The sequence below is a fragment of the Hyperolius riggenbachi genome, chromosome 4 (genome assembly GCF_040937935.1).
Source record: "Hyperolius riggenbachi isolate aHypRig1 chromosome 4, aHypRig1.pri, whole genome shotgun sequence".
Taxonomy (NCBI): domain Eukaryota; kingdom Metazoa; phylum Chordata; class Amphibia; order Anura; family Hyperoliidae; genus Hyperolius; species Hyperolius riggenbachi.
In genome coordinates, this window is record NC_090649.1 from 301,268,095 (window position 1) to 301,293,526 (window position 25,432).

Consider the following 25,432-nt stretch of genomic DNA (forward strand, 5'->3'; position numbering starts at 1 on the left):
CACCATTTTCATGCATTTTTTTGTATTATCATAAAAAAGGTTAGTACCTTCAAGGTCTACAGACACCAGAACTCCTCTAGTGTCACTTGGAGTCCATGGATATAAACAGAACAATTCAAATTCTCTCTACTATAAGTGATAGTGAGAGTCTTTAAGTCCCTCAGTGACTTTTTGATATCACTGTGACGCAAACAGTGATACCATACTTCTGTTCCCACCCATGCTGATTTGTATACATTTGCATCCACTTAAAGAAAACCTGTGAAAAAGAAATGTGCCCCTGGTGGGTACTTACCTTGGGAGTGGGAAGCCTTCTAATAAGGCTTCCTCCATCCTCCTGTGGCTTCTTATTCCAGTGCTGGCTCCTCCGAACAGCAAAAAGCATAATATTTACAATTTGGAAATAGCCAAGCCCGAATAGTTCCACTCTACTGCGCAGGCGTGAGTCACCTGCGCAGAACGAACTCGATCGAGCTTGGCTAGTCCCGCTGGGGCCCAAGGAGAAGCTGGTACTGCCCCTGTGCAGGAGTGCAGATTGTAAATATTGCCCTGTGCTGCAGCGACACCTGCACATACCACAGACAAGGCTTTTTGGCGGATTTCCGGGCCTGCCAGCGCTGGATCCCAGAGGCTGAAGAGGACAGTAGAAGCCTCCTTAGGATCCAGAGGCTTCCCTCACCCGAGGCAAATAACCCATCCTCCAAGCCCCCCAGGGGCACTTTTTTTTCTTACAGGTACTCTTTAAGGTTGTTCCCAATCCTCCTGCTACTAAGACCACAAAAATAAAAAAGTTATCAGTCCAGACAATATCTGTATTTATAAGGTTCATGCACACTAAATTCATTCCTGAAATTGGAACTCCTAATAAGCAATAACATTGCTTACAGCAGTGAAAATGCAATGCAAACCACTAAAAGTTGTGTGTATGAAACACTTTCATTGCCCCATCAGTCAGTCTGAACAGGTGCCTGCTCAATATTCCAAACCAAAGGGAGCCTGAAGTGAGAAGAATATGGAAGCAGCTTTATAGCCAAACATTTTTAGAATGTTATTAGTGTTTGAGTCACACAACACTCACAATAAGCATGCAACTTATTGCATCAGGATGAGTCACAACACGTGATGTCTATTCACATCCAGGGACAGTAATTCAGAATGAATTGAAGTGGCCAGGCACGTACCAGTTTATAAGTCAACCATGGCACTGTATTCTTCACACTTTAGGTTTCCTTTAAAGTGGACCTGAACTCTTGCACAGGACGTAAGGGGGGGGGGGAAGAGACACCGAGAGCCCAATATAGTGCAGTATGTACTGTAAGGTTAGAGTGAAAGCAGTATAATAGGAATTATACTCACAAAGGTGGGTTACCCTCCAGGCAACCACTGTAAAGGCAGGTGGGGGAGATTAGACCTGACCCCACTCAGGATTAAGAAGTCGCTCTCTTAAGATCGGAAAAAAAGGGGGGCCAAATCCCCTCCACCAGGGGTGGACAATATATGTAAGCAAGGTTACAGAGGCGCCAGAAGTATAAAAATAGGTAAACGAGTTTTAAAATAGGGAGGTAGCAGGTGGACTCACCTCCCTCAAAGCAAACACAAGGAAATGTTGATTTTTCAACACAAAAATGTTTAATCAGATACTCCAATTAATTTGCAACGCGTTTCGTGGGCTCAACCCACTTCATCAGGCTATGGACCGGAGTACAACACTATGAAACCTTAACTCCAGCTGGCCTAAACGAACAGCTGGCAAAAATCTATTAACCAATACCACAGTATATTTTTATACTGTTTGGGTCCTCTCTTTTATCCTCGGTTTTATATGTGTGTTTTTTTATATATGACACAATTTTTTTTTATATTTGTATTCATATGCGTGTATGTGTGCCGATACCAGGATGGGGCATAGTGCTGGTCGGCACGATAAACAACAAAAAAAACCTGTTCCATATTGTCTATATATGTGCTTGAGATAACGACTGGTGTACGCGCATATATGCGCGTGTGTTTCTTTTCTATGTACAGATGTGTGTATGCATATGTTTTTTATGGATGTGTATACATATACATATGTGTATGTGTGTGTGTTATATATGTTGTTAGATCAACGCATGTTTTTATGACATTTCTTTATGTCATTTTTTTTATGTCATTTCTTATAGAAAAACTGCAATCAGTTCTACTTTACCTTGTGTATGAAATTTTTTTTCATGTATGTTAATGTTTTTAAAGAGACACTGAAGCGGAAAAAAAATAATGATATTATGATTTGTATGTGTAGTACAGCTAAGAAATAAAACATTAAGATCAGATACATCAGTCTAATTGTTTCCAGTACAGGAAGAGTTAAGAAACTACAGTTGTTATCTCTATGCAAACAAGCCATTAAGCTCTTGGTCATTGGCCTGCCCGGATGCGTACTAATGGACGCTTCCGTCCAAACAGCTCTGCCCCTTTTTTTGACATAACGGCCAATGAAAATCCACAGATGGTCGCCGTCATCGAGCGCGCGGCCCGGGCTCGGCGCCTTCTGTTAACATCACACGGAGCTGACGCTCCGATAGGGTAATTGAGTGAATTAACCAATTAACTAAACTATATAATGGCAGGAAACTGTCGGCACGGCACAGAGGCGCTAAGCTGACAGATCCTGCATACAAGGTAAGAGCTATTTCAATTAAGCACTTTATTATAATATTAAGTCTCATCACTTTTTTAATAACTTTGGCAAATAATATTAATACTTTACTAATACTTTACAAATAGTTAATTTCACGTTCCCAAACAGTTACCGTATTTTGCGCCGAATAAGACGCTCCGGAATATAAGACGCACCCAGGTTTAGAGGGCAAAAACCAGAGAAAAAAATATATATACTAAACCTGGTGCGTCCATATTCCAGGAGAGTCTTGTACATGTTACCCCTCAAATGTTGTACTCCTGTGTCCCATTGTCTCCCCATGTGTCCTCTGTGTCCCCAATACCTGCCCCATGTGTCACCCATGCCTGCCCTATGTGTCCACCATGCATGCCCTATGTGTCCTCTGTGTCCCCCATACCACCCCATGTGTCACCCATGCATGCCTCATGTGTTCTCTGTGTCACCCATGCATACCCCATGTGCCATCTGTGTGTCCCTCATACATGCTCCATGTGCCCTGTGTCACCCATGCCTGCCCTATGTGCTTGCCGTATGTGTTCTCTGTGTCCCCCATACCTGTCCCATGTGTCCTCTGTGGCAACCAGGCATGTCCCATGCGTCCTCTGTGTGTCCCTCATGCCTGCCCCCATGTGCCTGTGTCCCCATGTGTCACCTATGCATGCCTCATGTGTCCCTCATGCCAGCCCCATGTGTCCGTGTCCCCCATGTGTCCTCTGTGTCACCCATGCCTGCCGTGTCCTCTATGTGTCCCTCATGCCTGCCCCATGTGCCTGTGTCCCCCGTGTGTGTGTAAATTGTGGCTGCACCCGACGTATGCCTCTGCCCGCTCCCCATGCCTGTAATGTGTCTGGCGTGTGTAATATGTTCCCTCCCGCTGTGTGCCTGATCTCTGCGTACCCCCGCTAGTGTATAATATGCCCGCTCCCCCGCCTGCCTTATCTCCCTCCCCCATGTGGTTGCTGGCCCCCCCCCCCGGGTGTTAATCTGCAGCGGCTTACCTCTCCGCCATGCCCGCGAGGATTGGAGACCTTCTTCACAGCCGCGCATCTCGCTCTAGTGATCGGCATGTGAGAATGACGCAATCATCACATGCCGATCACTAGAGCGAGATGCGCGGCTGTGAAGGAGGGCTCCAATCCTCGTGGGCAAGGCGGAGAGGTAAGCCGCTGCAGATTAACACCCGGGGGGGCCAGCAACCACATGGGGGAGGGAGATAAGGCAGGCGGGGGAGCGGGCATATTATACACTAGCGGGGGCACGCAGAGATCAGGCACACAGCGGGAGGGAACATATTACACACGCCGGACACATTACAGGCATGGGGAGCGGGCAGAGGCATATTCCACACAGGCAGGGAATTCCCGACGTGGCGGTGGGTCGCGGTCCGTATCGGCGGGCGTTTCTAAGTCGGAAATTCCCTTCCTTTGCCGTATAAGACGCAGGGACTTTTCTCCCCTATTTTTTGGGGAGAAAAAGTGCGTCTTCTACGGCGAAAAACACGGTACTTTTTTTTTTTTTTAAAAAGAGCTAATCCCACATGTTGTATTTCATACCCCCCTGTTAATCAATCCTTACCTACAACGCGGTGAACATGTTGATTCAATATATGGTGATAAAGAAATTAGCTATCACTTATATAATTTTTTTTATTTCCTTTGATGCTCATTTTTGATCGCTTTTGATCCTTTTGATGTTTATATATTTCTAATGCTACATTGTATCAGGATGCTGAGTGGCCTTGTTTCTCTTGTTTCATAGTGTTGTACTCCGGTCCATAGCCCGATGAAGTGGGTTGAGCCCGCGAAACGCGTTGCAAATTAATTGGAGTATCTGATTAAAAATTTGTGTGTTGAAAAAAACAACATTTCCTTGTGTTTGCTTTGAGGGAGTCAAGTCCACCTGCTACCTCCCTATTTTTAAACTCGTTTACCTATTTTTATACTTCTGGCGCCCTTGTAACCTTGCTTACATATCTTGCACAGGACGGAAGGAAAACAGAGAGACACATGCACCCTGTATGTATTTAGAGAGTTTAGCCTAATTCCCCCTCATATGTGACTAATTACAACTGTAATTTGATCTCTCATCTGTGTCGGCTTGCAGCTAATTTGTAGACACAGGTTGTTAACTATGTCTGCTTCCATGAAAGCAGGAAGTAGACACTGCAGATTATGAGATTTGTATCAGCTGTTGCTTAGCTCTTAGAGCAGAGAGGAAGTTCTTTTTTAAATGGAGCCACAGTGAACCGCAAATCAGGTAACACCATTGTAATTTTGAAAGAAAGCATGGAGTGCTAGTTTCATAGTGCCATAAGAAACAATATGCTAGCATTTTCACTGACAGATCAAATTATATCAGTTTCTGGCTGGATTCTTGGACAAGAGCCGTAGGCCATCATTAGAACAGGTGAAAATAGCTGCCACTTCTAGTCCCTGTAATAAAAACAGCATGTCTTTCTGATGTAAGAAGGTAATGGAGAGATGTTAAGGTTGAATTACATTGCATGAAAATCACAGCAAAGTTAAATATAAAGGAACAACAAGATTTGAGGATACTTGTCTTTCATTGGTTATGTAGCATTGCAATCATCTGATGAGCAGTACCTTATGGTAATTCATGTGCTTGTTATGCCAGTCATTCTGCAGCCAGTGCTCTGGGGAGTTCTCCTTCACAAAGTCGCTCACTCTATTTCTGAAGTCATTTGGTTTCAGAAGAAGTAACTGAATAATGAAGTAGCACACCTGTGCCTCATTTCCTTCATGGCTTCTCATAGCCTATAGATAGAAACATCTATCACTCATCTAGAAAAAAAAGTTTAGCATGCAAGGTTTGTCTAGCTATTCAGATTAAAATAAAGCTGTCTTAGGCTTTGGAAATGTGTAGCACAAGCCCATCAAAATAATGTATAATCCAAATATGTGTTTAAACCCCCCTACCTTTCATGATATAACCACAGAAAACCTTACCAAGCAAAGGATCAGTCTGTCTAGAGTGACAATGTTGTATTTCCACACCATGTCATTCAGCATTTCAATACACTTGTTCAGCTGCTGGCCTCCTGCTGAGGTAGAGAACTCGTACACCAAAAAATCTGCAAATGTCCGCACGTGAGCAACAAGGGCCCTGGCTCCAATCCTCTCTAGAACTCTAGAAAATATATCATCACAAATACATTACTTTTTATGCCTTCAATAGCAATATAAAATACCTTGCAAGTTTATAAACCAGTTGCTTATGCACTAACAATATAAATGCATCAGATACGTTCACAATTCCCAATGCCCTCCAACATGAAAGTTCTTTAGACAAAATACCCAAACAAAAATCTGTTTAGGCAGACAAATTTTTTTTTTTTTTTTGACAAAAAAAGTTTGTTGTCTGGGAGGTGGCCTAAGAACCACATGTGGAGGGCAGAACCACTTTCTTTTCAAATAATTTTTATGACTTTGAACCCTTTTCTTTCTTCAAATAACATGACCATGGTCATGACCTGTTGGTTAACATACAATTTGATTACTTACCTTAATATATACTGTATGTATTTACTGTCTTTGAACTTCAAAGTGATATGCATGATATATAATTACTTAAAGAACAACTGCAGTGAAAAGAAAAATAAATAAAATTGCTTATTTTACAATATTCAGTTATAGATTATGGTCATGGCATCTATTTGAGACAAGGTGAAGATTTAAGTTCCTTTAACATAATAAACGTACTATTCCGTTAGGTGGCGTTAATTACTATTCCCCCTCCAGGCCACCATGGATAGTAGTGAAAGATGCAACTCTGGTGGAGTTTTATCGCCACCTAGTGGATGTGCCCGGCTAACGGAAAAGAACCATAAAAAAAATTGTGTAATACGATTTTTTACAGAAAAGAAAAAACAAAAAAAAGTTTACTCAATTTTGAGACTTGCTGCAGATTTGGATATGCCAAATGTATTGTTACAACATTCTGGATGAGAAATGTAAGATGTACACAGAAAACAGAAGGCGTTAAAAGAAGCAAAAGTTACCTGTATCCAATCTGGTTAATCTGGTCAGTTTCCAGAAGCATCTTCCAGAGCAAGCAAAGGAACAGGGGTGGAGAGCCCTGCAAGGAAAAGTGTGTGATGATGTCATTTTCGTTGGTCATTGACTTCCACTTTCTATACTCTTCTTCCACATTCTTCTTCAAGTTAAAGCGACTCTCCTGCGGCACATTGTTCTGCTTAAAGAAAGCCTGCAAAAAATATAGATTTTGTGTAACTTTTTGTATTAGAATACAAAACATTCATCATACAGTAATATGAAGCATAAAAAAAACAGTATTCCCTAAATTTGCACAGGTTATTGATATTTTATACGTAGATAGAAAAACTGGCTAAGTCTTTCAGCATGTCCAATTGATGGCAAACAGGCTACAGATGTAGAGGGACACCTGTAGTTACACAGAACAGTATCAAGCGATTGTTTTGGGTGATGGAAATTGTGATGTAGTGTCAACAAAGCCTCACACTATACAACAGGCATGCACCTCCGGGCAATCGGCCCTCACCTTCTACGGCATCACACTGGCTCTCCAGGTGATCATTATACGCTGTATAGCTATGAGGTGTCAGGAAACCTGAGGAGCAGGGAGCTAGTGGGACACTGCAGTTGGTGAGGTCCGATTGCCTGGAGTGCCCGTCTGTTGTCTGAGCTATGCAGGCGAGAATCCATTTGTGTATATGATATACCGGAGAGATTTTTAAGCAAGCTCAATATTATTGGACCGTGGAATTAAAAGCAATGGGTTTCATACTATTTTGCCTTTGTGGTGCATCCTGAGCACATGGAGTGGAGGATCAGAGATTACAAATTGATGAATGACAACTGAAGTGAGAGGGATATGGAGGCGGCCATATTTATTTCCTTTTAAGCAATACTAGTTGCCTGGCAGCTCTACTGTCCTGTATGGCTGCAGATGAGTCTGAATCACACACCTGAAAAAAAAAAATATGCAGCTTGTCAGATCTGATATCAAAAAAGCCTGATCTGCTGCATGCTTGTTCAGGGTCTATGGCTAAAAGTATTAAAGGCAGAGGATAAGCAGGATAGCCAGGCAACTAGTATTGCTTAACTGGAAATAAATATGTCAGCCTCCAAATACCTCTCACTACAGTTGTCCTTTAACCACCCTGGCGTTCTATTAAGATCGCCAGGGCGGCTGCGGGAGGGTTTTTTTTTAATTAAAAAAAAACTATTTCATGCAGCCAACTGAAAGTTGGCTGCATGAAAGCCCACTAGAGGGCGCTCCGGAGGCGTTCTTCCGATCGCCTCCGGCAAGCATAAGTAACAAGAAAGGCTGCAATGAGCAGCCTTCCTTGTTTGGCTTTCCTCGTCGCCATGGCGACGAGCGGAGTGACGTCATGGACGTCAGCCGACGTCCGCCGCCTCCGATCCAGCCCTTAGCGCTGGCCGGAACTATGTGTTCCGGCTGCGCAGGGCTCAGGCGGCTGGGGGGACCAGGCAGCACACACGGCTGGCAAAGTGCAGGCTGCGTGTGCTGCTTTTTATTTCATCAAAATCGGCCCAGCAGGGCCTGAGCGGCACCCTCTGGTGGTAATGGACGAGCTGAGCTCGTCCATACCGCTAAGGTGGTTAAAGTGTACCAGATACAAAGCGAATGAAAAGTTGTGTACATACCTGGGGCTTACTCCAGCCATCTCTGCACTCACTTGTTAGGTAGAATCCCTGTTAGTTTGGCAAGTCGGGGCCAGTCGGCGTTGTTCACCCGTGTGCACCCCCGTCATGCTCCCGCGGCTGGGAGCATCCAGCGCGGTAATACTGCGCTGGGTCGCACAAGGCCGGGTCACGCATGCCCCAACCAAGCTAATGCGGCTTCTACTGAACAAGCGAGAAGGCAGGGGAAGACGGCGTGGGACCAATCAGTGCAGAGGTTGCTGGAGGAGGCCCAGGTATGTATAAAACTTTTATTTCACTTCGCCTCAGGTTTCCTTTAAGCATTATTTCCACTAGCCTTAATTTGGAGTAGCAGAATATGTGGTGAGCGGCATGCCAGCCATCTGCAGACACTGGCGATCTTGACTGCAGACACCTCTCTTCTTTCGCCTCCTTGCCACTCCTTGTAGGCAGCAAACCCCTTTCATACTTACATTGTAGCATTCAGGAGAAAGACTGCTATAGCTCCAATCACAGTTGCTATTGTTCCTCCTGCATGTCTTATCACCTTTGAGTCCCAGCTGCAGTATATTTTGTGTCCCCATGTAGTTGAAGCCCGCAACCTTACTTGACCCGATCCCTATTGCCAATATAAATTTTGCAAAGAGAGGGGACTAGCAAGTGGAAAGTAGGAGAGATATCTACAGTGACCTTAAAGTGTATGGGAGCTAAGAAAATCTAAAGAATCAATACTTACCCGCGACTTCCTCCAGCCGTATAAGCACGCGAGTCCCTCGCCGTCCTCCCGTGGTCTGCCGTTCAGCCGCGTCAGCAGAGGCGGGACAAGGTCCTTCAGCACCCAAGGCTGAGACAGCAAAGTGCACCCCTCCATCACTCTCACCCCAGCCGTCACACTGATTGCTATTAGACTAATAGGTGCCCCAGGGCCCCCAACCTCCCTGACACCTTAATCTCTAGTTATCTGGCTTGCAGTCACTGTCATATATCACCTTTTCTTATTTCTGTCTGCTTCAAACACAATTGGGAATGACATCTGAATGAATTGTGCGCCCCCTCCTACACTGCGCCCTGAGGCTGGAGCCTCTCCAGCCTCGGCCCGGCACGTCAGTCGTGGCCTCTGCGCATGTGCGGGAGGTCCGCACATGCTCAGAAAGCCACGACTGATGCGACTGATCCTGTTACCGGGGCTGATCGCGGCTGAATGGCCGACCGCTGGAGGATGGCAAAGGACTTACACACGATTATGGGGCTGGAGGAAGTCGCGGGTAAGTATTGATTCTTTAGATTTGTTCAGCTTTGGTTTACTTTAAGATAGTTACAGTGACTCTCTCCTGAAGTCTTCACTGGAGACCGTGGCACTATTGGTGCTTTTGAACAATATTTTGTTTCCACCTTTATTAGGTATCCAAATGGTAATTACAGACAGGCAGGAAATACAGAGCGAGTACTAGAGGTGATGAAGGGCCTTGTACAATGCAACATGGGGGTAGGGGCTTCACCAAGACCCTAAGCTGAAATACCAAAGATGACAGAATCACATATAGGGCTATTCATGTATAGCAAATATGTCTTTGCCACACGTGGATGTCTGCACATGTGATTCTAGCAACTTAGGTATTCGTGTGTGCAACAGGATTAACTCACACTAACTCCAGAATAAATATATTATCTACTTTTGTTTACATTCCATCTCCCGAGGAAGCGAACGTTGCTCACGAAATGTGTTGAGAGAAATTAGTGGATGAGTGATGCTGGCGCAGAGGTATTTTTATGCTTTGTAAAACTTGAGGGTAACTTAGCAGCACATGACAGCATTTGCTATTGTATTACTGGTAAATGTCTGCTTAGAATTGTACTGATTATATGGACACCAATGTATTATGTTCTCAATCTGTGGTTTAACTATCTAAAAAACAATACATGAAGGTTGTTGAGAGTTAAATATTGTTACAATTAATCCAGTTAATCCAGTTAAGGAACTTCAGCCTAAATAAAGATACTGTCAATAAATTAGATTAGTTATGTTAATTTAAATAGATAGGTAATATAATCTCTTACCCACCCTGTTTTAAAAGAACAGGCAAATTTTTGTGATTTCATGGGGGCGGCCATCTTTTTGGTTTAAAGGAGGCGACAGGGAACATGAGACACAGTTCCAACCATCCTGTGTCCTAATCACTCCTATCAGCTGTGCGGTAGGCAGTGAGAACAACATCAGAAATCCCATCATGCTTTGCACAGCATCAGGAGAAAAATGCCCAAGCAAATGTATTTGATGGGGCGGAGCTTAGCTTCCGTGCAGCTAAAAATGAGGCTTAAGTAAGAAAAACAAAGTTCTGATACTGTGAAACTGTTAAACACCAAGCCTTTTCAGTGCTGCTGAGTAGATTTTTAGTCTGGAGGTTCACTTTAACCCTTTGCACTCGTATGTACCGCATAGTGGGACATCGCTTATTTCCCGTTGCACTCGTATGTCCCGCAGAGCTGGACATAAATATAGTAGCGGTTTGCAGGCACATTGGTCCCCCAACAATGCCGGATCTCTCTCCCCTAGCGTGCCCCAGCATGTAGACTACATGCCCACACCGTTAGTACCCCCCTGGCTGAAACCGGAAGTGCGCGATCAGCGCTACCAGGAAGTGACCAATGCATTGAATTTTACTGGCATTTTCCTTGCTGATTCCTTGATGATTCCTTTCTGCAGATTCATTACAGATTGCTTGCATAGGGGATCAATGGCATCCTATGCAATGGACGTGGAGGAGCATCTAAATAGTAGCCAGCATTTCATTGCTCCAATTCCCAATTGAAATACCAAAGATTGCATCGTGTGTAGTGACATGAAGACACCGGGTGGCAGGCATAAAACCACCTATTATTGCGAAACTTGCTCACGCAAGCCAGGATTACACCCTGGAAATTGCTGTAAAATTTACCATACCTTGGCTTTCTTCTCTGCTACCAGCCAATTAGAAGATGCCAAACTGTCCAAATAAGGTATTAAATTAAACGTTATAATGTGTTCTTTAAAATAAGATATACTATGTTACTATGTTATGTTCAATGTTAAAATGGGAGAGAGAGTGAGAGGGAGAGTGCATTTCTGTAAAAAAAACAAACAAAACAAGCAGAAACGACTCCCTTTAGGAAAAAACGGAGTGGAAAGGGTTAAAGTCCCGTATTCTAAGCCCTCTTTGCTTAGCCAATTCGCAGCATGTGATTACATAAGAATGTAAAACTTGCAAGGAAAAAGCAATTTCTTTATAAATAATAACATAATAAATAATTGCTTTATGTGCAATCAGTGAATAATGGCCCCACATAAATACTAAAATGTGTGCTTACTGTAGAAGAAATAGGATTATTGAGTACATTAGGGTGCAGCACATGGCCTCCCTCTAGTGGTTGAGGTCAGTAGAGCATGAAAACACCTACCTGCAGGGGAGCTGGGAAACAGCTGAGTATGTGCAGTGCCCAGTTACAGTAGGTGTACATTATTATTGAGTACATTGGTGTGCAGCACCTGGTCTTTCTCTAGTGACTGAAGTCAGTAGAGCATGAAAACACTTACCTGAAGAGGAGCTGGGAAACAGCTGAGTGTGTGCAGTGCCCAGTTATGTGGCGTGAAGCTGATAATGGTTTGCAGAATGTCTTTACACCAGGTGCCTTGAATTGAATCTGACCCTGTAAAGAAATCTAAAATAAAACTGTCTAATGAAAATAACATATTACTTGAATTCTAGAACTATTACAAAGTTAATACAAAATTAAAGTGTAAATCAAGCTACATTTTTTTTCTCTGGTTACTGACAGTCTGGAGCAAGGTTTATCAGGTGTCTGTCAAGTATTTACAACTGCTGTGGGTATCCTGACTTCCTATTCTCAAAGGCAACATGCACTAAGAAGGCATTAAACAGCAAGCAACCATTCCCAATGGGATATTGGAGAGTAATAAAAAGGTCAGTGTAGGTTTAACCCTTCAACACCTTGTCAAAAGCTAAAATAACACTTCTGCCTGTAGCTTCAAGTTAATCTATACAAAGCACATAAATAAATGATGGTTAAAGTGGACCTGAACACTCTTGCACGGGACAGAAGGAAAACAGAGAAATGCACCCTGTATGTATTTAGAGTGTTCAGCCTGTCTAATTCCCAATCATCTGTGACTAATCACAACAGTAATTTGATCTCTCAGCTGTGTCAACTCAGGAATTTCTGCTACCTCCGCAGAGCAGCTAATTTGTAAACACTGGATGTTAATTCTATATCGGCTTCCATGAAAGCAGGTAGAAAACACACTGCAGATTTATTTCAGGATTTGTATCAGCTGTAACAAATACATGTTTTTCTTTAACGGTTATTATGCTGTGGCTTATCTTTTAGAGCAGAGAGGAAGTTCTGGGTTCAAGTCCACTTTAAAGGCTCTCTTTTAACTGTGCCCCATTATGTACGTGTAACATCTTGTATCCCTTCATTAGCATAGTTCTAAGGAATTACATACCCTACACTTAACCTCATGCAATACACACATATACCTAAAACTTACCTACGTGCTATACACATATATACCCTACATTTATCCTCAGGCTATACACCCATATACCCAACACTTACCCATATGCTACATACACACACACACACACACACACACACACACCCTATAGTTACTCATACACTGTACACACATATACACTACACTTCATGACATGCTATATACCTTACACTAATCCACACACTCTGCACTCATACAGCATACACTTAATAGCACACTTAAAGGAGTTATCAGGCGAATCTTAACAAATAAGTGCTACTTACCCAGGGCTTTCTCCAGCCCCAATCTCTCAGCATGTCCCTGCCGAAGCTCTGCAGTCAGCCGTTTGTCGCCGTTGCCTCCCGGTCCCCGGCGATGAAGTCAGGCCGACCTCCAGGTCGGCCTGTACTGCGCCTGCGCGAGCAGCGCTGTCAATCACCGCCACGTGGACCGGAGCGGACTGCGCAGGCGCAGTAGTTCTGGGGGTCGGCTTGACATCATCGCTGGGGACCGAGAGGCAGCGGCGGCATATGGAGGATATGGAGGTTTTCTTTTAAACAATACCAGTTGCTTGGCAGTCCTGCCGATCTCCTTGGCTGCAGTAGTGGCTGAATCACACACCTGAAACAAGCATGCAGCTAATCCAGTCTGACTTCAGTCAGCGCACCTGATCTGCATGCTTGTTGAGGGGCTGTGGCTACAAGTATTAGAGACACAGGATCAGTAAGAGAGTCAGGCAACTGGTAATTTTTTAAAAGGGAAAAATCCATACCCTTCTCAGTTTAGGTTCCCTTTAATAACACTCAGTTTATACACATATACCCTACACTTATGCACATGCTATAAACACATACAGCCTACTCTTACAGGCTATACACGCATATACCCAGCACTTACACACTGTACACGCATACCAACATATTCATGATTTTGCACATCCCTCTACACTATAGGCTTATACACACACATTTGATAACCATGCCCAGACAGACACCAATCTGCTAGAAGATTTTGCTACATTCTGTTGTCCCCCAACTTTCACCTTGCCCAATGGGCACCACCTGCTAGTAAACATATTCTTCCCTTATTAGTGCAACTGTGCAGATATGGTATTTTTCACTGAGCACATATCAGTTTTCCCAAGGTAATAAAAAAACGTACCAGTGACATGGGTAGCTCTTGCCAGGGTTAAAATAAGCGCTCTGTTCAGCTCCTCTGATTCTGCCGATAGAACAGTTTTGGGATCATTTAAGAAGCGTGTGAACTGTGGCTGCACCTCCGAACTGCCAAGAGCAGTGATTAGTCTCAGTGCTGTGCTCTCAACACTTGAAGCAAGCAAACAGAAAGGACACAAGGATTAGTTTATTGGTATATTGGAAATATACAGGACTTATAGAAATATATTAAAGTAATTATCTTAACGGTACAAACATGACAGGGATATCTGCTAGTTACAGCTATCAAAAGTTTAAGGCTGAATTCACAACATTTTAGTGCGTTCTGCTCTTCCTGTTCAGTAAGCCAGCACCTATTCAGTAGGAGACCTTGGGCAAGACTCCTTAATGAAACCAGAGACTATTTAAACTAAAAGTTTTATACATACCTAGGGCTTCCTCCAGCCCCATAAGCACGGATCGTCGGAGAGATACATAGAGGGTGCACTTTTCTTGCGCAGACTGGCCACAACTGGCCGATGTTACGAGACCCGGTACTGAAGAGGGAGAAGACTGAGGACTGACGTAGAAGCGATCCGTGCGGATGGGACTGGAGGAAGCCCCATGGATGTATAAATCTTTTAGTTTAAATCGTCTCTGGTACACACTACTACTGTCTATAGAACGCATCCTAGTGGCTGCAGCTCTGGCGCCTCCAGTCCACCAAGAGAAAGACAACTTTACTTACGGTAACGTCTTTTCCGGTAGTCAGGAGGACAGCACCCCTGGATGAGACCCGTCTCCCTCCCCACCGTGGACAGGAAACTGCAAGATAAGAATTTGCATAAGCACTGGCAGCCTCCTACATAAAAGGTACCTACTTGCTACTATACCTCAGTTAATAAAAGAGATAACACGGACACTAATGATGCTTATACAAACCTTTGATTCTCCACCCAATAAGGGCGGGTTGTAGGGGTGCTGTCCTCCTGACTACCGGAAAAGACGTTACCGTAAGTAAAGTTGTCGTTCCCGGATCGTCACTCGGACAGCACCCCTGGATGAGACGATATAACAGAGATCAGGATTAGGGTGGGACCACTGCTTGCAGGACCTTTCTTCCAAAGGATAGATCTGCACTTGCTGATATGTTAAGTCGATAATGCTTCACAAAGGTGTTATGACTCGACCATGTTGCAGCTCTGCATATCTGTTCAATAGAGGCCCCTGCCCTCTCTGCCCATGACGTAGAAATACTTCTTGTTGAATGAGCTTTAATAGAAGAAGTTAATGTTTTCCCCTGTGTCTGGTATGCCGACACTATTGACTGTTTAATCCAGCGTGCCAAGGTTGTTTTTGAGGCCCTGCTCCCTTTTGATTTGCCTGCAAATAGAACAAAGATGGAGTCTGACTTTCTCCATGATTTAGTCCTCTCCAGGTATTCCAATAAACATCTTCTTACGTCCAGAGAATGAAGTTTCTTCTCCTTATCATTCGAAGGATTTTCACAGAATGATGGTATATATATCTCTTGGTTTCTGTGAAAGGAAGAAACCATCTTAGGCAAGAATGTTGCATCCGGACGCAATGTAATTCTATCCTCTGAAACCATAAGGTATGGTTCCTTTATGGATAAAGCCTGTAATTCTCCTATTCTCCTAGCTGTAGTAATGGCCAGAAGGAATACAGTCTTTAGCGTAAGAAATTTGTCTGAAATCTGCGATAAGGGTTCAAATGGTGACTCACATAGACCCTGTAAGACAGTATTAAGGTCCCAAGCTGGTACCCTTGATTTTATAGATGGTCTTAGTCTTCTCAGTGCTTGAAAGAATCGAATTATATAGTCTTCATTCGCTAATCTTCTTTCTAAAAACACACTTAAAGCTGAAACCTGAACTTTCAGGGTACTAACACTGAGGCCTTTTTTATATCCACATTGTAAAAACTCCAAAACAGATCTGAGTGACCTATTGCTGACAGACCTGTTAGTACACCAGTCATTAAAGACCCTCCATGCCTTTTGGTAAATTACACGAGTTACCTTTTTTCTACTGTTAAGTAATGTCTCAGCGAGACCATCAGAGAATCCCTTGGACTTCAAGATTCCCCACTCAGGTTCCAGGCTGAGAGGTGAAGAAGATTCAGTTCTGGATGAGACACTGGGCCCTGGGTCAACAGGTCCTGAGTCAATGGAAGGATTATTGGTTCTGATATGGCCAGAGATCGAAGCAATGTGAACCATGGACGTTTGGGCCACATTGGAGCAATCAATATGACTCGTGCTTTGTCCTGGACTATCTTTTTTAATACCCTTGAGAGTAATGGGATTGGTGGAAACGCATACATCATCATACCTGTCCAACTGATTGTGAATGCATCCACTGCCCAAGGAGAGTCCTCCTGGTATAGGGCACAAAATTTCTGACATTTCGTGTTCCTCCTCCTGGCAAATAGATCCAGTTCCGGACTTCCCCAATGTGAGGTTATCATCTGAAATATCTTCTGATCGAGCGACCATTCGTTTTGATTCAACATCTCTCTGCTGAGAAAATCTGCAATCTTGTTTGATATTCCTTTTAGATGAAGTGCTTTTAGTGACTTGAGATTGCTCTCTGACCAAAACATAATTTTTGATGTTTGATTCCACAACCTTTGACTCCTTGTGCCTCCCTGTCTGTTTATGAATGCAACTACTGCTCTGTTGTCGGTCCTTATTGTAACATGGGATCCCCTGATCTGATCCCTGAAATGTAGTAATGCCCTCCATACTGCTTCTAATTCTCTGCTGTTCGAGGATTTGGAACTGATTTGTACAGGCCACTGTCCCTGAGCTGGGAGAGAATCCAGGTGTGCTCCCCATCCCCATAAGCTGGCATCCGTTGTAATTGTCCTCTGTTCTGGATAATTCCATAAACGACCTGTCGAAAAGTGAACCTGGTCCTGCCACCAAAGTAAAGACACTTTTATGCTGTATGGGATCGGTACTCTCTTGTCTAGGACTTTGAGACTTCTGTTCCATGACTGGAGTATCCACAATTGTAGAACTCTTGCGTGGAACTGCCCCCACTGAACTGCCGGAAATGAGGCTGTTAAGAGGCCGAGTACTGCCATTGCTTTCCTCAGTGAAATCGTTCTCGCTTTCTCTTCCTTCATGTGGACCGCAAATCTTAGGTACTGTTGAGATGATGGATGGATAGGTAAGTGGAGGTATGCATCCTTTAGATCTAGGGAGGCAAGAAAATCGTTTTTCTGCAAGAGATGAATCACAGATTTTATATTGTCCATCCTGAATTTTCTGTATTTCACATTTAGATTTAGTTTCTTTAAGTTCAGAATAAATCGGTAATCTCTTTGAGGCTTCTTTACTAGAAACACTGGAGAGTAGAAACCTTCTCCTTTTTGACAATTCGGTACTTCTCTTATCACCCTCTTCTCTAGTAGAGACAGGATCTCGTTTTGTAAGGCTAGACCCTTTCTCTGATCCTGAGGTTGAGGAGTAATGCAAAACTTTACTGGAGGAAGATGGTTGAACTCGATCTGATATCCCTCCAAGATAATTTTTAGCAACCACCGATTTACGAACTGTGGCTGCCATATTTCGTAAAAATTTGCAATTCTCCCCCCTACTGGAATTCTGGCGTCATTGTTTGTCCTGCCTTTTGGCAGGATTGAAATTAGGCTTTGCCTTCTGTGTTCTGTATGGAACCCAACGTCTACCCTTAGAGGACTTAGAGTCCTGTTCTGATCTGTTAGGGGGACGAAAAGGCCGTTTAAATTGAAAAGGTCTTTTCTTATCTGGAAAGTTCTTTTTCCTATCAGCTGTTCTATCCAGCGTGTCATCTAATTTGGAACCAAAGAGAAGACCCCCTTCACATGGAATACCACATAACTTTGATTTTGAGGAATTGTCACCATTCCAAGTCTTGACCCATATTCCTCTTCTGGCCGAGTTAACTAAAGCAGTAGTTCTGGCCGTAAGTTTAACAGTGTCGTCTGAAGCATCCACCATATAGTTAGAGGCATTCAAAACTTTAGGGAAATCATTCAGGATCTCCTCCCGGGGAACCCCAGAAGCAATTTTATTTTGTATTTCTAATAACCATGACTTCAATGACCTACTCACCGCCGTTGAAGCTACAGCAGGCTTGAAGGTTAAAGAAGATGACTCCCATGCCCTGCGTAAGAGATTATCCATTTTTTTATCGATTGGATCCTTCAGACTACCGAAATCCTCAAATAATAAATCGGTTTTCTTTGACACTTTTGAAAATGATGGGTCCAACTTAGGTGGAGTACCCCAAAACCCTTGATCCTCCGGAGAGAAAGGGTAACGGTTAGACAAAGATCTGGGCCAAAAGGCTCTTTTCTCAGGATTATCCCATTCCTTCTTAATCATACCTTTTAAGGTGGAATGGACTGGGATAAACTGAGGCTGAGGGTCCGCCAAAGTCCTGTACATCTCATCCAAAGGTGTCAAAGACTTTTGTTCTGTCTTAATGCCCATTGTATCATACATGGCCCTCAATAAGTCCTTCATTAAATCAGTAGAAAAGGCAAATTTTGGCCTATCCGCATTAGACAGTTCCTCTGTATCTGATGTCTGTTCAAACTCAGAAATTTCCCCGTCAGACAATTCTGATCCTTCTAAGTCACTTTCCCTCCTGCGTTTAGAACCACTAGGTCCCGGTTGGGATAGATTTAACACAGGAGATGTAGGGGTAGTAATTGCTGGTACTGCGTCAATATTCCCACTATTTCCAGGAAGGTCAGACGCGACTAAGGAAGTGGAAGCAATGGCCGAATCCTTAATTTCCTTTATAGCAGTGGACATTTCAGCCCGCATCCAGCCCATCAAATCCTTAAATATAACTGGTGACTCCTCTTTAACCACTTTTTCTGTACAGTTTTGGCATAACTTCTTAGATGATGATGAAGATACACGACTGCCACAAATTGCACACTTTTTCTCAGATCTGCTTGAACTATGCTGACCGGACTGAGTAGCAGGTTTGTCAGATTTGTCCAACTTGTCATGCTTTTTTGGCTATGAAAAAAACACAAACAAGGGACAACTATTACTATGGCTTCTCATACATAAGCAATCAAGCAGGAGTATCACAAGTACCACATCTACTTGCCAGAGAGGGGTCCTGTCCAGACTTAGCAGACTGCAAAGGAGCTGAACTAGAGGCGTCCTCCATGATCAAACATCAAACACTGATTCATGGACTATTAGCACATATATAGAAAGAAAGACCCAGCTGAAACAATTAATGCTGCACCTGCAGTGTAATCACACTAATCAGCCTCACCTTCCTTAATGAATCAGTGTTTCGTACTGATTTCATTTCACCGCCGCGGCCCCTGCCGCTTAATTAGTCAGGCAATTGTTTCTCCGAAACTGGAATCAGCTGTTTTCGCTGATAAGTTTTCCTGCGCCGCGGCCCCTGCCGCCCAGCAGACCTCAGATCACGCGGGACGCCAGCGCGTGATTACCTCCGGGTGACCCGGAAGTAGATTCTTCCATGCGCGCGCCTGCGCGCATAATACTGCTGCCAATGCTGGAGAAGCCTCCCATACGCTGCAGGACTCCGCACTATGCACTGCACAGCTCTATCCGGAGTCCCGCTAACCGCTGCCCCTGCCGACTGACACGGATGGCACCTCTGGAGACCTCTCCCTCTGCTTCCGTCCGGGACAGGAAACTATACTGAGGTATAGTAGCAAGTAGGTACCTTTTATGTAGGAGGCTGCCAGTGCTTATGCAAATTCTTATCTTGCAGTTTCCTGTCCACGGTGGGGAGGGAGACGGGTCTCATCCAGGGGTGCTGTCCGAGTGACGATCCGGGAAAAGCGCATATAAATGTTATTTGTCTTGTCTAAAAAAGTCCACAGGACAGATGTGATGCATTTTCACATGTGGGAAAAAGTAGAAGAACAAGCACAGCATAAAAGGGGCCTTGAACAACAGTTTAGGCAAGTCAGTCTGAACAGCGGTGATGCATCAGCCATTACCAGGGTGACACGTCACTTCAGCAGAGGAGATTGGGGAGCACAGGGAGGGTGCTAGGTGGAGATGCAGAGAGCTTCTCATCCCTGACAATGATCTGTATTTCCCATTATGAGATCGGTATAAGCTTGCACTGCTCTTAGTTTGGAAATTAATCATTTTTAATCGCAAGGAACAGTTTAAAATGATCTTTTTCAGCATATACCAAGAAAATATATACACATTGTATATTCTGGTGTATAATGCTTTTTAACCCAGGAAAATCTTCTCAAAAGTTGGGTGTCATCTTATACGCCGGGTGTCGTCTTATAGGGAGGGTCCTGATATTGCTGAGCCGGAGTGGAAGAATTTGCGGTTGCCGCATATGGTGGGGGAAGCTCAAAAACATCTGCGTCAGCATCCCCGCCGTATGTGGCGACCATATGAAAGCAGCAAGGGCGGTAGAAGAAAATCCGCTCACCAGGATTACTGACAAGAAGGGACTTAACGCGGTCCCAATGACGAGGTGACGGGGGACCTCACTGGGAAAGTGAAAATGAAGGGCGGAGCAAGCTGCAGGTGCCCAGGACACCGAGGGTATGGAGGGGGGGGGGGGGAGAGAGAGAGCAGTGCTTTTCGCAGAAAAACATGCCTTTTTCATCTGACTGGCCAACCCTTGTATCCTATTACCATGCCTCCTTCTCTGCCTCTCAGATCTGACTCCTGAGGACTGCAGTGAAACGACGCAGGCACACATGTGCGAGATCTGAGAGGCAGAGAAGGAGGTAATAGTATACAAGGGTGGGCCAGACGGGTGAAAGAGGCATGTTTGCGCTACTGCTCTGACAGTCTTGGAGACGGATAGCTAACCAATCCAAGCAGGCTTTACCTGTTTATACAGTATAGCACCAGTACATATCATACAGTATACAAATGTCCAACAGTCAAGAGAGGTAGTTTTATACGCAAGTATTTACCAAAATGTATATTTTAGCTGGAAAAGTTGGGGGTCGTCTTATACGCCTAGTCGTCTTAAACGCCAGAATATATGGTACTCAAATTTTACTGTGGGGAGTTTAAAGAGAACCCGAGGTGGGGTTCTGACAATGCTATCTGCACACAGAGGCTGGGTCTGCCTATACTGCCCAGCCTCTGTTGCTATACAGTTCCCCCTAAGTTCCCCCTGCTGGCCCGCATAAATCACAGCCGCGCTGTCGACACGCAGTGGGCTGTTTTTTACATCTGCAGCTGTCACTCTCGCCGCTCCCCCGCCTCCTGCATAGCTTCGGTCACCGCCCGCATCCCTTCCCTCTAACCAGCAGGGAGGGAAGGGACGCGGGCAGGGCCTGGAGCAGGAGTCGGGGGAGCGGTGAGACTGACAGTACAGAGGTAAACACAGCCCGCTGCGTGTCGACAGTGTGGCTGTGATTTATGGGGGACAGCAGAGCGCAGGGGGAACTTAGGGGGGGATTGAGATAGCAACAGAGGCTGGGCAATATAAGCAGACCCAGCCACTGTGTGCTGAGAGCATTGTCAGAACCCCACCTCGGGTTCTCTTTAACGCCACTTTAAAAATGGGAGATCATTTTCAATACATTAATTATTCTGTGAAATGTACACTTTAGAATTGGAAAACTTACCAAAGGTGAAGTTGATTCTGATTGGTCTGAGGTACTCCAGCCAAAGAATGAAGGTGACTTAAGAGCTGTACCCGGTAATGGGGCTGGATGTGGTGCATTCGGTAGCTGAACATTTCCAGCAAAGTGTGAAGAATTCCCCAGGAATGAGACTTGAACACCGTAGGCAAAAGCTGGCCTGTTGAAATAATATAAAGTTAACATACAGTGCATTACAAATATAGCTTTTTTTCCCTAGCCAAAACCAAACAATTCTATCTATCAAAAACCATTTAACACAGTGGTGCCCAATAGAGGTCTGCACGGGGCTAAGGAAGCATACACACATCCAAACTTGGAAGGCCAATTTTACCATCTCCATGTGTATGAGGGACAACAGATTTTGGGTACTGAACAGATTGTGTAAGTAATCGCTTATACTGCATGGGAGTGGTAAAATTGGCTAAAACAGTATGTGTATACCAAATTTTACTTCCCAACTCTGCATCAGCAAACTCAATACCTACACCTGACTCGCCACCCTTTTTGCAGGTGGACCTGCACATACACAAATGGTCAGGCTTGAAACCCACTTGTTTCTAAAAGTCATACTGGCGGGCTAATGAAACAGCTAGGGCTAAAAATGAACATGTTTATAGATAGATGCTGAAGAGATGTGTTCAGTTTCTCTGCACAACTATACTTTTAATCCTGGCCTCACACCGGTATATTCTGTGATCTGCCAAATCTGACAGAGGTACAGGTGCTTACTAAAAGGAAAAGTGCTGAGAAAACATGTGACATTTCATGGTGATAAATGTGAACATACTGCTATGCATTAAACATCCTATTTCTTTTACTTAATCAGATGAAAAATGACTACAAATTCTAATATCTTTGCTAGGCGCAGACAAAGGTCTGAACTAGAGTTTGACTGCACATTTTAGTATAAAGACAACCCTGCAATGTGTATCCTTCAACAGCAAGAATGGTTGTATTATACTGGTAATATCATATTCTGCTTTTGCTTTTATCTTTTTCTTTGTTTTGCTTACAGATTGAAGTGTATTGTGGAAGTGATGTCAACTACGCTTCCAGATAATCATAACCATCTCAACTAATATATCAGTTTTATACACATATAAATAAATAAATTAAATACGCACACAATTTTTTGACTTAGCAGAATGCCTGTAAAGTGTACCTGAGGTGACATGATGAGATAAGCATGTGAATGTACAGAGCCAAGCATATAAATAACTACTGTATTTTTGGACTATAAGACGCTCCTGGCCATAAGATGCGCCTTGGTTTAGAGGACAAAAACCAGGGGAAGAAAATATACTAAAACCTGGTGCATCCCTGGTGAGGAGGCATCTTGTGGATTATGCCCCCTTTGTACCTCATGCTCCCCCTTGTGTCCCTCTCTATGCCCCTTTGTGTCCCCTGTTTCTCTCCCTGTGTCCTCCTCTGCATGGGCACAGTACAGGGAGACCCCGACATTGCGGTGGGTTGGAGGTTCGTATTGACAGGCATTCACAAGTCAGGAACTCCCTGCATTTGGACTATAAGATGCAGTGGACTTTTCCCTCCACTTTTGGGGGAGAAAAAGGGAGTCTTATAGTCCAACAAATTCAGGAAGCATGAATGTGAAGTTCAATGAGGAAACAGACACCGGCACTAGATGCTGCTGGTGGCATGGCCCCACTCCACTGGTACAAATGAAACGTCCTTGCTTAAACATCCATGTTTAAGCAAGGACTGCAGCACTGGATCAGACAAAACAGCAGCACTGGATCAGACAAAAAAGACAGTACCTTTATTGTGGTTCAATCGTGGGTACAGACAGTGGTATGCAGTGGAGGTGGTGGCTCTCCACCCCCACTGCATTCCACTGTCTGTACCCACGACTGAACTGTCTGTACCCACGATTGAACCACAATAACAAGGTACTGTCTTTTTTGGCTTATCCAGTGCTGCTGTTTTTCTGCTTCTTTCAAATACAGTAAGCAGTTTTCCTTTTTCTGCCTAAAAGTGTCAACATTCAGTTATACAAGTGACAGTTTTTCTCCAGTCGGGACCCAGTCGGACTATGGCTTAACCCTCACTGTTAAGGAAATTGCAGCCATAAATAAAACTCTTGCTTGAACAGCTTAAGTGCAGGGGTCATATAAAAAAGGTCAATACTTTAATTCATATATTTAGCTCTGAAACAAATAAAGTGACTATTACTAAACAGAGACAAACATTAAATTTACTTTTTAAGTTTTTAAACCTAAAATAAAAAAAGTGTTAAAAAAGGTCTTTTTTTTAAAAAAGTAGGATGACACAAGAAATTGTTTATCCATCAGTGTATGGTCACCTCAGGTTCACTTTAATCTTTTCAACACATTAGTTTGTATTAAACTAAAAATTATGGTGCTCATTGTGGACATTCACTTAATTCGTATACAGTAATTTTTACAAAGATTCTTACTGATGAATCCTTTGATGCCCAGTGATTCAATCTCCATATAGACCAACAAGCGACTGTAGGTTTCCACAAGCGCAGGAGCTAATGCTTGGCTAGACTTTGTATGTGCCAGTTTAATAACTCTTGTGGCAATGCTGTGAATAAGGCTGTGAACAAAATGGGAAAACCACAAAGAATAAAAACTTGAAAAATATACCAAAAATCTGGACTCAATCTGATACATCTTATACGCTTAGGCAGTCTTATATTAACTTTTTATCGTCCATTTACAAAGCCATATAATCCAACTTGCAGACACTTGCTGTTCTGACCTCTTATAGTGCAAGTTATGGATTAATATGGCCCTGTTAGAAAGATTTTATGAGTAATGCAGGGAATATGGATACATGGCGCACCTGATAACTTGGGTGCCACTACAGCCTACAATGCAATTGGTCGCTATGGCTGCGCCAACAAAGTAATTTGGGCACAGAGCCTTTCAACACACACCATACAATCTTGGTTGTTCAATCTTACCACTTTCATGTAGTATAAGAGCTTATCCAATCAATCATCCAAGGTATTTTCAATCTGTTGGCCCTTATACTACATAGATTTGGTAAATCTGTACAACCAAGATTGTATGGCGTGTGTTGAGCCTTTAGAGTTTGCCAACTTTTGGGAATGTGGCGGTAACTAAAGCTGGAGTTTGGTTATTATATACTATGGTGACTTAGTGCCATTATGCTCCAGCAGTATGGCAGTTCAGCTGCGGACACGTTCTTGCTACTGAGTGCTAGGAGGTCAATTTGGGCAACGGAAATAGTGGTGTGTGCTCAGCTATTATACAACCCAGCTCAAGATATGTAGACTATCAAGGGACGCAGTGGTGGGAGTAAGTAACCAGGCATTGGGGTTCGGCTATGATGTAGACAAAACCTACCTTAACTGTAGGTTAGATAGGTTTGGGGAATTCTTTTTAGAGGCCTATGATAATCAAAAGGCCCCTCTACTGAAATCTCTTCAAATGTGACAGAGACTCTATAGATTAAATAGTTATTAAAATGATCAGGGTTAGACAATTTCAACTCAAGCTGTGCAACCGTTGACTGGTGTCTTAAAGCACCTCTGAAGTAAGAGGAGTATGGAGGCTGCCATATTTATTTCCTTTTAACCAATACCAGCTGCCTGGCATCCTGCTGATCTCAATTTGGCTACAGTAGTGTCTGAATCATATTAATAATGCCCACATCTGTATAGCACTTCACTCCTGTGTGCTTGAGAGCTGCAGCCCTAAGGGCACGCTCCATAGGCCACCCTGCAGTATTAGGGAGTCTTGCCCAAGGACTTCTTCCTTAATAG

General features: G+C 43.7%; 1 protein-coding gene and 1 long non-coding RNA gene across 4 annotated transcripts in view; one reads left to right on the forward strand and one right to left on the reverse strand.

The window, feature by feature from the left end:
- The window catches only part of LOC137503895 (uncharacterized), a 50,295-nt gene extending 27,537 nt beyond the window's left edge, over positions 1-22,758 (forward strand). The window contains exons 3-4 of one of the 2 annotated variants that reach the window (XR_011019369.1): positions 12,142-12,287; positions 22,676-22,758. This is a non-coding gene — a long non-coding RNA (uncharacterized lncRNA). Of the gene's footprint in view, positions 1-12,141; positions 12,288-22,522; positions 22,600-22,675 lie in introns of those variants that run through there. The other variant, XR_011019370.1, reaches the window with a different exon arrangement.
- MED23 (mediator complex subunit 23) overlaps positions 1-25,432 on the reverse strand; it is a 150,840-nt gene that overhangs the window by 41,322 nt on the left and 84,086 nt on the right. For both annotated transcript variants that reach the window (XM_068231572.1, XM_068231571.1), the window contains 7 exons: positions 24,095-24,237; positions 21,643-21,817; positions 14,021-14,184; positions 11,900-12,024; positions 6,681-6,886; positions 5,629-5,809; positions 5,266-5,436 (listed from right to left, as the gene is read on the reverse strand). In XM_068231572.1, coding sequence (XP_068087673.1) covers positions 5,266-5,436; positions 5,629-5,809; positions 6,681-6,886; positions 11,900-12,024; positions 14,021-14,184; positions 21,643-21,817; positions 24,095-24,237 — 1,165 coding nt within the window. The remainder of the gene's footprint in view (positions 1-5,265; positions 5,437-5,628; positions 5,810-6,680; positions 6,887-11,899; positions 12,025-14,020; positions 14,185-21,642; positions 21,818-24,094; positions 24,238-25,432) is intronic.